The 12,634-nt window shown below is 38.4% G+C and overlaps 1 protein-coding gene across 6 annotated transcripts in view; it reads right to left on the bottom strand.

The window, feature by feature from the left end:
• APP (amyloid beta precursor protein) overlaps positions 1-12,634 on the bottom strand; it is a 244,591-nt gene that overhangs the window by 55,305 nt on the left and 176,652 nt on the right. For all 6 annotated transcript variants that reach the window (XM_019729868.2, XM_019729863.2, XM_019729865.2 and 3 more), the window contains 2 exons: positions 3,977-4,105; positions 3,022-3,121 (listed from right to left, as the gene is read on the bottom strand). In XM_019729868.2, the coding sequence (XP_019585427.1) occupies positions 3,022-3,121; positions 3,977-4,105 (229 nt within the window). The remainder of the gene's footprint in view (positions 1-3,021; positions 3,122-3,976; positions 4,106-12,634) is intronic.

The following is a 12,634-nucleotide window of genomic DNA, read 5'->3' as shown; positions in this document are numbered from 1 at the left end:
CTAATGACAAAGCATTCAATCAGAAGCTATTAAATGTACAACACACGAACTGGAAGAAATGTGCGAATATCCTATTTAGATAGTAAGCTGAAAACCAAAAACATCTATATGGAAGATTTCAAACATATACAAAAGTAAAATAGAATACTACAAAGAACTTCCAAATATTCACCACGCAGCTTAAACAATTAGCACCTATCACCAATCTTGTCTCATCTGTATTCCTACCTTGAAAGTGAGTTATTTTTAAATGTCCTTTCAAATGAGCAACAACTACAGAAGACAAATAAACTCAATCCAGAAAAGCCATTCTCCCCAGGGAGCTCTCTTCTTTCACTTTGGTGTTAGAAGCTCAAATGGTGCATATGTCTAATTAATGCAGGTTCACTAAGGCAAGTGTCTCTTTCTATAAGAAACATCTCTTCCTATTAAAATGGAGGCAAGAAAGAGTTTCAAAAAGATTATCTTTCAGGATTTGGTGTCTAGGATACTTAGAATGACAAAAATATTAAAAATCACGTGCTCTTAATCCAACTTAGTAGTTGAACTTTTCTTTTTAAGAAAAGATTCCATGATTCTAATTATCTGACTACCCTCCCTGTCACTGGGATTTAAAATTTACTGTGCTGCCCTATTCTTGGGCATTTTGCAACACTCAAGATATCTGAGTCACCATCTGTTCTGTGGAAGTATGACTCATTAGTGGCCACTGTTTTCAGTAGTATCTTGCCGATAATTTAATTAGAGTCAACCACACCTTTCTAGTTCTCTGTAATGGCTTATTCCTCTATAGTGTGGTTGTGGGGACAGAGCCCCAGAAAGCAGTTTCCAGGCTCTCGGCCTCACATAGAAAGGTGCTGGCTCAGGTAGTAAATGCCCATCAACTGTGATTGGATGGCCATCAGCTGTGGCTAGTTGGCCATCAGCTGTAACCAGTGAGCCATTGGCCACTAATATAACTGCTGTGGCTATGCTAGCAGAAAAATGGGGGCTGGCAAGAAGATGGTGGCTGAGCTAGCAAGCGCGGATTGCAGAGAGGCGGATGCGCCAGCGAGAATACAATGATATGACTCCCCTACCTATGGCTCCGTGGGTGTTCCTTTTTGGCCTCACCACGTCCTGCGTTCTTATGTGGGGAGCGGGAGCAGAGACCCCGCCGGACGCCCCACACGACAGTGGTATTACTGACAACACCTCAGTGTTGGTCACGTATGAGAAGCTTGTTAGTAGAGCTACAAGGTGAAACTACATTCACCTAGAAGATCTGAGTGTCAGTTCACTAAGAATGTGATGATTTCTTTCATTTTTGTCTCTTCTACAACTTCCTGGAAGACTTTCTTATACTTATTTAACATCCAGCATTTTAAAGGTTCCTTAGAAATTTCTATCCTACAAATACATCTCACAAGAGTTTCATTTCTTAAAGAAACTTAACAGTGAAAAGTTAACTGAAAAACCTGGTTTTCAATCCATGATGTAGATTAAAAAGTCTACTGACTATCTTCCTAAGATCTTGCTCAACACTGAGTTCCCTCTTTTGAACAAAACCTTAGATGATATATTATCGTTTCTTTGCCAAGCGTGTACCTTGAAGTGCACTGATTTCATCTGTTAATATCCAGTACTGAACAGACCATCATCACCTGATACGTGCCAAATACTGGATAGTAATACAAACAACATTTACAAGGCAATATTAAGTTAGAAATGAAAGAGTAACACAGCTTTGGAACAAGATGTAAAAAGCAAGCCAAGTGGTGTTTCAGGCAATTGAAAGGACGAATTGCTATAATGGGTCTACCCAGCTACAACGTCCTGGGTGTTCTGATTTCAGATAAACTGCATCTATTTCCACCCCAATTAACAAAGGGCAGGATTTGTTATGGAGAGGGGTATTTCACATACATATTGCTTATTTGCTGACACTGTATGCACCAAATCTCCAGGGTTACATACATTTCTTTTATGTTGAAAGACTCATTAGCATAATTGCCATCTATGTACTTGTGTTAGGTAAAGTTAAACAATATGGGCATTTTGGGACTTTGCAAAGAATTATGTTATGGGATAATGTACTCCTTTTCCAAGAAAAATAGATATGGGAGAACTTAGTTATCCTGTTTCTCCGAAACTAAGACCAAGCCAGACAATCAACTCTAATGTGTCTTCTGGAGCAAAAATTAATATATAAGACCTGGTATTATTATATTATGTTATATTATATTATACCCAGTAAATAAGACTGGGTCTTATATTAATTGTTGCTCCAAAAGATGCATTAGAGCTGATTGTCTGGCTAGGTCTTACTTTCGGGGAAACACGGTATACGACATATTAAAGATGTCATTAGGAAAACTAGGGACATAAAAGATAGTGGGCACACATATCAATTTCCTGGTTTTGATAATGTATTATAGTTGTGTAAGATGTTACATAAGACAATACTCATGGTTATTGTGCGGGTGGGGAAAGTATCAAAGAAAGATGTGAGTTACTGAATATAACACTAAACCTCAAAGTCACAGTTTTGTGGTTTTGCTGTGCTACTTAGGATACGTGTGACATCAGGCTAGTGAGTGTTTTAACTAAGTTTGAGCTCCTTCTTCTGTAAAATGGGGATATCACGCCACTCATGGGTTACGATGATAAAGAATTAAGAGATGAAGGGTTGTCTTTATAACACTGTGAGCACCAATGCATCCTAAGGAGATATTTACAAGCCTGACAAACTTAGAAGAAAACTGGTGACAAGTATAATCCAATAACAAGTGGCTCATTATTACACAAACATACGCTAAGTCAAGATATATTCTCCCACTTTTATGAGTATGGATAGTTAAGACCTGACGCAATGGCTAAGGTAAGAGCTGGTCCCATCCCCCCAAGAAATTCACTGTCAAAGGGAATCTACTCTTTTTCTTCCCACATTATCAGAACACTGGTGATGAACTCACTTCCTTGATTCTCTCCTGTAGGAGAAAAATGGTTCTATGCACAGCATCAAAAGAACAGCTTACTTACCAACTTCATCTTGAATCTCCTCAGCCACCGCAGGTACATTGTAGAGTAGAGAGAGAGACTGGTTCATGCGTTCATAGATCACACGGAGATGTGTCATAACCTGCATCAAAAGATGACAGCTCCAGGTAAACCATCTCGGTAAACTGCAACAGCTATTTTCCTAACCATGCACGGCAGACAGACACAAACTTCAAGACGAAACTGACAAAACAAAGCATGGCTGACGCTTTTAACCTGAAAGGCCATCCTTATTTTTCTTTTTCCCTCATTTTCATTCTTTAACTTTGGAGCTGCTTTAAACTTCCCATATAAAACCAATTAAAAAGATCATGTCATCCAACTCTGCTTCCTAATATTGAGGTCCCTCAATAACCTCTCATGTCATAAATATATTTCTTCGCAAATTTGCAAATAGATGGGAACATATTTTAATTTCACTGGACATTTCATGAAAAAAAAAAAGATATACTTTAAATTCCTCTGTTTAAAGCAATGTAAAATTTCAGATTTCCAAAGGTAGATACCAGTTGTCAACCTCTGGGAAGGGAGGAGTATAAAACCTATTATTACAGGGCTTCATTTAGGCTCACATTATATGCAAACATTGTGAGTTTCTGATTGCCTACCACAATTGAGTTGAACGAATTTTAGAGGTTTTGGTTTATATACCTTTTGTTTTCTTCCTTTAAGTCATCAGAGATTTAAATGGTTCCTTTGAGGATCAGTAGTAGTAGAAACAGAAGGTTTTTACATTCCTTATTATTTTCATCACTCAGGAGCTACCAAACCACATGTTTCTCTAAGACAAGTCTTTAGAATTTACCAGGTATTAAAAGAGCGGTTGCTATAGCAGTACAACTCCCAAAGCTAATCTGGGAAGAACTAAAGATCTGATTCAAAGGCAGAGAACACGGGATTGTCAAAGCTGCAGGTGATTACCCCACTTGGTGCTTACCTGGGACCGGATCTGAGCAGCTTTCTTTGGATCCACCATGCGTACATGTTCAAAATGCTTCAGGGTGTGCTGCCTGTCTTTCTGTTCAGCACGGACATACTTCTTTAGCATGTTGAACACATGACGAGGCTGTGGGGAAAAAAAAAGAAAAAGAAAAACAAAACAAAAAACAAAAAACTTTCAGGTTGGTGCAAAATATTGCTACTTCCAATGACTTTGGGTCAGAGGTCCCACTCATTCATCCCATGGTGTGAAAGCATTGTGAGTCATCTTATTCCAATTCTCCTTTCTAAAAATCAATCCCCATTCCTTTCTTAGTAGGTAATTACTTAGTCGATTAGTCACTCTTCATTTCTACAAGATCATTTAATATTTGACGTATGATGACTGTCCTCTTTAATCAACATTTTAAACAGCAGCATTCCGCTATAATAGGACACTTGATTTTGGATCTGTCAGATTTAAGTTAGGTCCTTATATCCAGGTGCATATGAGACCACATTTCTACATGCAGAGTTTTTTTTGTTTTTTTTTCATTTTTTTTTTCATTTACTACATGATCACTCTATTCAAGATACCACTAGTGTACCAAAATGCAATCCCACCTAAAACCAACTTTTCATTCATTCTTTGGCTATACAGCTTCGATGTAGGTGATCACAACTGGGTTATTTCAAAGTGAATCTTGAATCATGAAATTATAGAGGTGGCCAGAGCCCTCCAAATTTATAATACATGCAGAGTCTTCATGGTTATTACAGCAGTAATGATGCACAAACAATCCCACCAGAAGTAGCACGTAACAGTATAACAATCAAAATGAGACAAGTAATAGGCAACTTAACCACTACTAATTTGTAGGCCAAGAAATAACTGATAAGCTCTAAGAGACGTTATATTTTCCTATGAGATAGGCCAATGTGAAAATGTAGTTATTTTACTTTCAAATTTAATTAAATTCTTTCTATGCCACCAGATTGTAATTCTTTCAGCAACAATTAAATTTCTTCTTAAGTGCTTCTATTTTTTTCTAATTGGTTCCATTTCATTTTTATTCCAATCTTACTTGAAAACATTCATTGCAATAAAAAAAAGGAAAAAGCCTCCTTTGTCTTCAACAATTCCATTGCTATATGCATTCTACCATGTGATTTTATAAAATGATTTCCAAAGATGCACATTTCTTCTTCATTAAAACAAAATAATGACCTATGGAAGTTCATGTCAGGAATAGAATTTTGGCCAGTTGGGTAAAACTCAGTTATTATTAACTTGAGTCAGGGGCACCTTGAAAATCAGTTGGAAGGTGCCGAATTTATTCCCAGACATGGGGGCGGGGATGGGGGTAGTGAGAGGTGGAGTTTGCAATATTTTATGGGATGTGCCTCCCCTTCTCCTTTTGCATAACGTACTGGCCACCTCCCTGACATCCCAGGTGGAAGTGGTACCCCTTCTCTGTGCCCCCATGAAATGCTATGCAAATCCCCATTATTGCACTTAACCCAATCTGTTAAATTATTTATGTTTCTGACTGTCCTCTTCAACTGTGAGATCCTTAATTAAGGACCAGATTTGGCCTTTCTTTATCAAGAATCATGCAGTACACAGTGCCTGGCTTCGAGAGGGGACTCTGTGCGTGGTAGCTTGCTTAATGTCCTCCACAGGTAACACAGCTATACTTAAAAAAACACATAAATACAACGAAAATAAAATAAACGTGCACTCATCTGCCTTACTTATTTCTTTTATCCTAAAAGAAATGTGCTTCTCCATCACCTCAAAAAGAGGGCAGACATCACAGCTTGAAACATAGCTTTTGGCCACCCATCATTACAATTCTCATTTGCACCGTGAAATCTGGTTGAATTTACCAATCAGAGAATGGTGTTTTTAATCTTAAAAGAAGAAAAGTAGTAAGATATAACAATTGACAAACTACATCAATAATACATAGAGGGTGCCAAAAAAGTATACACATTTTAAGAAAGGAAAAAAAAACTATGCAAATTGTACTACTCAATATATACTGATAACAAAAGATGAATGCAAGTTACGCTTGGCTTCTGCAATTACAAGAGGTGCTCAAAGTGGTTACCATCAGAGTCCAGACACTTCTGATTATGGCGAATTACTGCTTGAGCAACACTGACCAAAGTGTCCACTTGTTTACATTTTTTTGGCACCCCCAGTATACATTTTAAAAATTACAGGTTTACGCACACTAATTTGAAAAAGGTAATTTCTAAAAGGTCAGAAGAGAAAGGCTGACTTATTGATTGTGAAAGATATTTTATATGCAGGATTGTACAATCAGGATATTGCATACCCTTGATGCTCGCTTGTTATTCAAAACCAAGGCCTGAAAAACTCTCTCTAGTTCTACTGCAATTGTACTTCCCAAGTTGGAGATGAAAAGGGTTGCAACTCATTACATTTATCTGTGATGTCCCTGCTCCTTACTTACGCAGCTGACTGGCTTAATGGGCTTTTTTAGTTGCTCTATTTCATTTTTCTTCTCTTGAAAAGGCTATATTGTTTTGAAAACATTAAAAAAAAAAAAGAGCTCCTATAAAAAAATAGTTCAATTAAACCTAAGAATGACTTTTCATCATAAGACACTTTTCTACAAGGCATTTTCTGTTAGGCATTTTATCTTGAAAATATCATCAAGACCAAGCATGTGTACTGCAAGGTAACAGCTCCAAACTGGCCCCCACATTACTGCATTCAGTTAAATCTCAAATTAGAGAATGGGGAGGTAATTTCTCTTAAGTCACACCTGGGTCTCCTTTGTCTTCCTCTACCACCACAAACAACACCCATACCCACGGGCTAAGTACTAACATAAACATCAAGTTTAAAATGAATGAGAGTCTCCAAATTATGTAAGCCTCAATTTGCTCATCGGTGCAATTAAGAGAACAGTAACTTTTATAGAGTATGTGAGCATTAAAAATGTTCTGTTAGTTACTGGGCATAATGCTTAGTCCATAGCAGGTTACGCCCTTATTTCTTCTACTCACTACTTGCCTCCAACCCATGCCCTCTTTCTTTCTGCTAAACAATAATAGTCCAAAACATACTCACGGCTAATATAAATGAGACCACATTGTAAGTGCTTTATATATAGTAACTCATCAAATCTTCCTATCAACCCTTTGAGAGGTACAGCTGCTCACCCCACTTCATAGATGAAGCAAGTGAGGCACAAAGGAGGTTGAGGACTACAAGGCTGGTTACACAGCCAGTTAAGAGCTAGGCAGTGATGAAGCAAGAACAGGCAGCCCGACTCTCTGGCCCCATTGCCCATTTTTCTAATCATCAGTGACCCTGCCTTTCAAGGAAACTCAAAAATGCGCCAAGCTAAAAATAGTTCCACCGAGTATCTTACGGCATTGGAAACTGAAATAACTGAATGGTTAGAAAAGGAGTCTGTGGTAGGGAGTCCTCATCTGGATTTCCCGTTCTTATAAACTCTGAGGATATGCTGAGACATGCTAATTTCCACTCTCTTAATTGTACAGAAAACCACTCAGATTTAGCTTGGTCAATCTCGCAGTTACTTTCCTTGGTTTTTGGCACACTCTGGTATGCTTTACCTAACGCATCAGATGGAGGGAGGAGAAATAGCAAGACAGGAAGGTCCCCTGTCAATGTGTTTAGGATTACTGGAAATGATTAGATTAGAGGTATTAGCTAAAAGCTCGGCTTTTGTGACTTCCACAGATTCGAGTTCTAAATCCAGCCTTATCTTTTTTAAAGAGGGATAATTAAATGATAAATGTGTTCACATGTTTCAAATTGCTTATCTCATTTAATACTGATATTTCTTTATGTGCTTCTGAAATCTATTCCTAACGTCCCCGACAAAAAGCCCTAGTGTGACAATGAAACAGTAGCACAACAGGCTCTCATGACTCCCCAGGCCTCAGCATGACTTGCTCTGGGGAATAGAGAGCTCCAGCACGGACAAAGAGCTGAAAGAGCCCCGACCTCACCACTGTTTACATGAGCTCAGATACACACTGAGTGCATCTACACTCACAGAAGCCTTTTTCTCCTCATGCCTATGCCTCTGGACAGGAGATAATTTAAGAAGATATTATCATGCCCCTCGATAAATGAATTACAGGGTTCTGCCTGATTTATTTAATCACACTAACACATTTCTAAGACTTATGTTTAGAAATGAAAAATATAAAAATCAGATTAGCTCTTATGTTGGAGTAGGCAGATAAATCAGATGAACTAAAATGGCAATGATGTGTACACCTCAGAAAAAGCATACAATTTTTAGTTAAGAAAAACAGATGCCATTTCTCTATACTGGTAGATTTTCATTTTTCCGTTACACAGACAAACAGAGCCCTAGCTTTGGTATTTGACTTGTGCACCGATTTCCTTCAAATAAAGAAATCATTGCCTTAGAACTTGTATCCAAAACACAGATTCCAAGGCTTAAAACTAGTTATCTCTAGAGCCGTATCGTGTATTGCAGAACAGGGAATCTCATTTGTTTAGGAAGTTTTATTTCTTCATGCTAGGACAAAGATGAACTGCTTAAAACTTTAATTAAAAATGCAGAAATATTCATAGAAATGATACGAAAAAAATACCTGGTATCACTACAGAACTAGATTCTATTAAAGTAACTTAGCTATTACCATTATTATAATCCTTACATTTATTACAATCCTTACATTAAGGATTATTCATATGATTAGAAAAATAAGCATTAAGAATTTAATGGCTCACCATAAAGATACTGACAGTAAGTTCAGTTTATGAAACATGTTTTTAACCTCTATGTGTATAATTTCAATCATTCTCAAGCCTTGAAATCTTCTATAACTAGCAATTATATATATTTTTTTTGCTAAATTTCCCTTATTTCACAATTTAGATATTCTACATATTAATACTAAAATCCGGTTATATTGGCATTCAGTGGCCAATCTTATTATTAAAATTTATAGCAAAAAACAAAGGTAAAAGGAAAAAATCTGCCCCAGGGTACTAATTTATCCGATCCTTTTTATTGCCATTATTGCTTCTGAAATCGTGTTTATGCATAATTACAAAGTATCTATTTGCATCTGATGTGGCATTAAATTCACTTCACAATCGCATTGCATTTGAAAACATCATTTCAAGGGTAGGCATTACAAAAATGGATTAGACTTAACTTGAAAATAGACTTACCCTGAAGATTTCCATTTTGGAACATTAACCATTTTCCTATTTTGGAGCAAGACTATATATAATATATCTCTAGCTGTTGGCAGAGTTCCTGGCCCAATTTGGTTCCTTAAAAATATTTAATTAAATTAACAAATAACCTAGAGCTAAGATATAATTTCACAGGTAGTTCCAGTAGCAAACTATCTCCTTCATGGTATCTGAGTTGAAAATAACCCTTTCTCTACTAAGAAGAGATGCATTCTCTATTTTTATGGAACATACTGATTTCACAACCCCCGTTGATAGCCATCCAGTGATCCATTCCCTGTGCTGGGGTCCTTGAGGGAGCTGTTTGAATGGGGAACTCTTCCCAGAAAATATTTAATAGACTTTACAGCCTGTTCATGCTAGTGTCAATAAGAAGATTTGTTTCATTCATTTCAGATGTCATAGTTTGTCTTCTTATGGCTTAGGCTTTGATGTCAGATTCATGTCAGTAATTTTGAAGGAAATTTCATGGGTTTTACCTATGAGAGCAATTTAAAAAAAAAAAAAAATCAATTTCCCCACTTCTCAGATGTATTGCCTTTTTCGCTTGGTTCTTTTATGCAATTTCATAAATTTGTTGTCCCTGGACTTGGGATCAATCACACACACTTGACTGACTCAATGCCAATTATGCTTTTCATTCCACGGTTCATGCGGTAGGTATATTAAAACATGACTAGTGCAGCTCTACTGCCCCCCTCTGTAGTTTTCTGCTTGATCTAGAAATCTGGCATTTTATCCTAAGATTCTTATGCCTTAAACCATTTCCTAATGAGAAGAAATGATCTGTCAAGAGCTTTTAAAAGCTCAGGGTGTACCCCTGCCAAGGAGGAGGAAGTAAATGAATTCCTTTATGGGGAGCACCCTAACCGTTCCATGTCACTAGGGAGTAATTCAGAAAACGCTCTCCTGGAGCGTTAAATTGCACCCTCGTGGTTTCCACTAAGGACTGAGGAAGTTAATCATCTACCAAGAAGAAGCAATTCTGTTTTCAAAAATAGGTTCAGGGCCATTATTTTCAGTTCTATACCTTGGAGTTGAAGAAATCTTGAGCCTATAAATACAATGTACATAGTCTCTGTGTGCAGGTTTAATAAGCCTCTTTCTGCTTGAGACGGTCTCCGTTGAGTTTATTTTGCCATGTTGGCCCTCAACCTTTCACATGTACCCTCACTTCTGCAAGAAAAAAATTCTGAAAACAAAGCAAAACAACACCCCAAAACACAAAAACACCCCAAACGTTCGAAGCTTCCACAGGAAACTTGGGTTCACCTCTGTGTTCATCTTTACACCTAGGAGGTGAGCTAAATTTTTCAAGTCCACTGCAAAATTCATCTATATTTCTTTCTTCAGAAGAGAACTGAAATGATTTTTGGTAGTTTAAAATGAGTATAAGAAGGCAAAGCACAATTCTATGCCAAGCTGAATATAGAATTCTTGAGGAAATAGCAGCAGATGCTTGCTCCCACTCCCATTAGTGTTTCTCAAGGTTTAAGAATATGGCGGCATTAGTTCCATCCCTTCTGAAGCATATCCAGGCTACCTCTTGGCTCTGGCTTTGTCCTCTAACACAACATAGTGGCTCCCGGGGAAATCGAGTCATCTCCCACTCCTCCCCTCCTCCCTGTGGAAGCAGATGATTTCCTAATAGGAACATGGCACCAAAACCTCCATATTTCTCCCTCCTTCCTTCCTTCCTTCCTTCTTTCCTTCTTTCCTTCCTTCTTTTCTTCCCGCCTCCCTCCCCCCCTCCCTCCTTCCCTCCCTCCCCTCTCCTTCTCTCTCTCTTTTTCTAGCATCAGTAATCTTTCATTTCATTTGGAGAAACTGTAGCATGACTTTGATTATGCCCGAAAGGCAGAGAAAAGTGAAAAGTATTAGCAGATGTATACTTTGCAGGGTGGCGGGGAGAGGAGCCAGTGTGTCCTCTTGTGTAGCTAATGTAGACTTTTGGGGAAAATGCCAGCCACCAAAATCTTCCTCTTTGGGGATGGGTTCCGCACAGCGGTGGCTCTCCATGCCCTGTCCAGATATGGAGCACTTACACCAGGACTCGGAAAACTGCATGGATGGCCATTCAGGATTCACAGACCTTTCCCACAAATTTCCACCTGGACAACAATCACCTCCTGTTACTAGAGGAGGTCTCACTGCCAAAGCTGCCTGGGGAAAATGCCGCGACAGTGACTGGGGAAAGAGGTGTGTATCTTCAGGTGAGACTCTGGAATTATGTTGGAAAGAGTCACCTGTAACGTATCTTACTAAATGGGAAGCTCTGCTCTTTCCTTCCTGGGCAAGTGCAGGGCAAATCTGGAGAAATTAAATGATGAAGTAACGAGGTGTCCCAGGAAAAGAGGCAGTGTCCTCGGAGTTCCACAGACATCTATGCCACACAATATTCTTCCAGAGAAGGACGACTCCCCATCTGCAAAGCCTCCATATGTTCTATCCTAACGACATATTCTATTCTTTCTCTTCTTAGGAAGGAAGCTGTCTTTCTACTTTACAATTTCAACTCAACCTTCAATTAATCCTTTTTGCTTTTCTAATTATCGCTCACAGAAGCTAGAACACTGTTAACTGTAAAGAAGTAGAATGGTTAACCCCAGTTTGCAGACGGAGGAGGGAGAATCCTTCTAATTAAGTCACTTGTTCCAAGTGACAGATTACACAGATGGCAAACCTGGGAATTAGACAGATGCTTATAGTCTACCTTAAAATGTAGCAAATAGGGTGGTTCTAATCCTGTCACTCACAAATTAGTGCCCTTTTGTCAAAGCTGGCAGGTTTTGTAATTTTTTCCAGCATATTCTCGGAAAGAATTTCTTTTGGTTACTGTGACATACTCACAAATATGATTTGGTCTCTGCCCCCAGCTCCTGACACAGAGTTCCAAAGACTCTTGTAATTTTCTGAGTGATGTAAGTGACAGGAGAATCTTTTGTTATAAAACACGTATTTGTTGGCGGGTATGGGGTGCCATTTCGATGTGCCCAGAGAGGGTATGCAAGATCCACATCCCTTTCCTCATACCTTGCCTATGCATCTCTTCCATCTGGCTGTTCCTGAGTTCTATCCTTTATAATAGAGCACTAACAGTTAAGTAAAGCATTTATCTGAGTTCTGTGAGTTGTTCTAGTAAATTATCAAACCCACAGAGGGGACATGGGGACCCTGATTTATAACTTTTACATCAGAAGTATAGGTGACAACCTGGGAGTTGTGATTGGCTTCTGAAACGGGGGGCAATTTTCTGGGGCTGAGCCCTAAACATATGGGGTCTATACTAATGCTAGCTCTGGGTAGCATCAGAATTATTTAATGCGAGAGAAAAAAATCCCCACACATTTGGTGTCAGTGTGAAGAGTAGAGGTTAACAGTTTTTCCTTTAGGTACACAGACCACAACTATAAATTACCGAAGACAGCA

This window comes from Rhinolophus sinicus, linkage group LG01 (assembly GCF_036562045.2).
Source record: "Rhinolophus sinicus isolate RSC01 linkage group LG01, ASM3656204v1, whole genome shotgun sequence".
In the NCBI taxonomy this organism is placed as follows: Eukaryota; Metazoa; Chordata; class Mammalia; order Chiroptera; family Rhinolophidae; genus Rhinolophus; species Rhinolophus sinicus.
The sequence above is the reverse complement of the archived record's forward strand: the minus strand, read 5'-3'. Positions and strand labels throughout refer to the sequence as shown.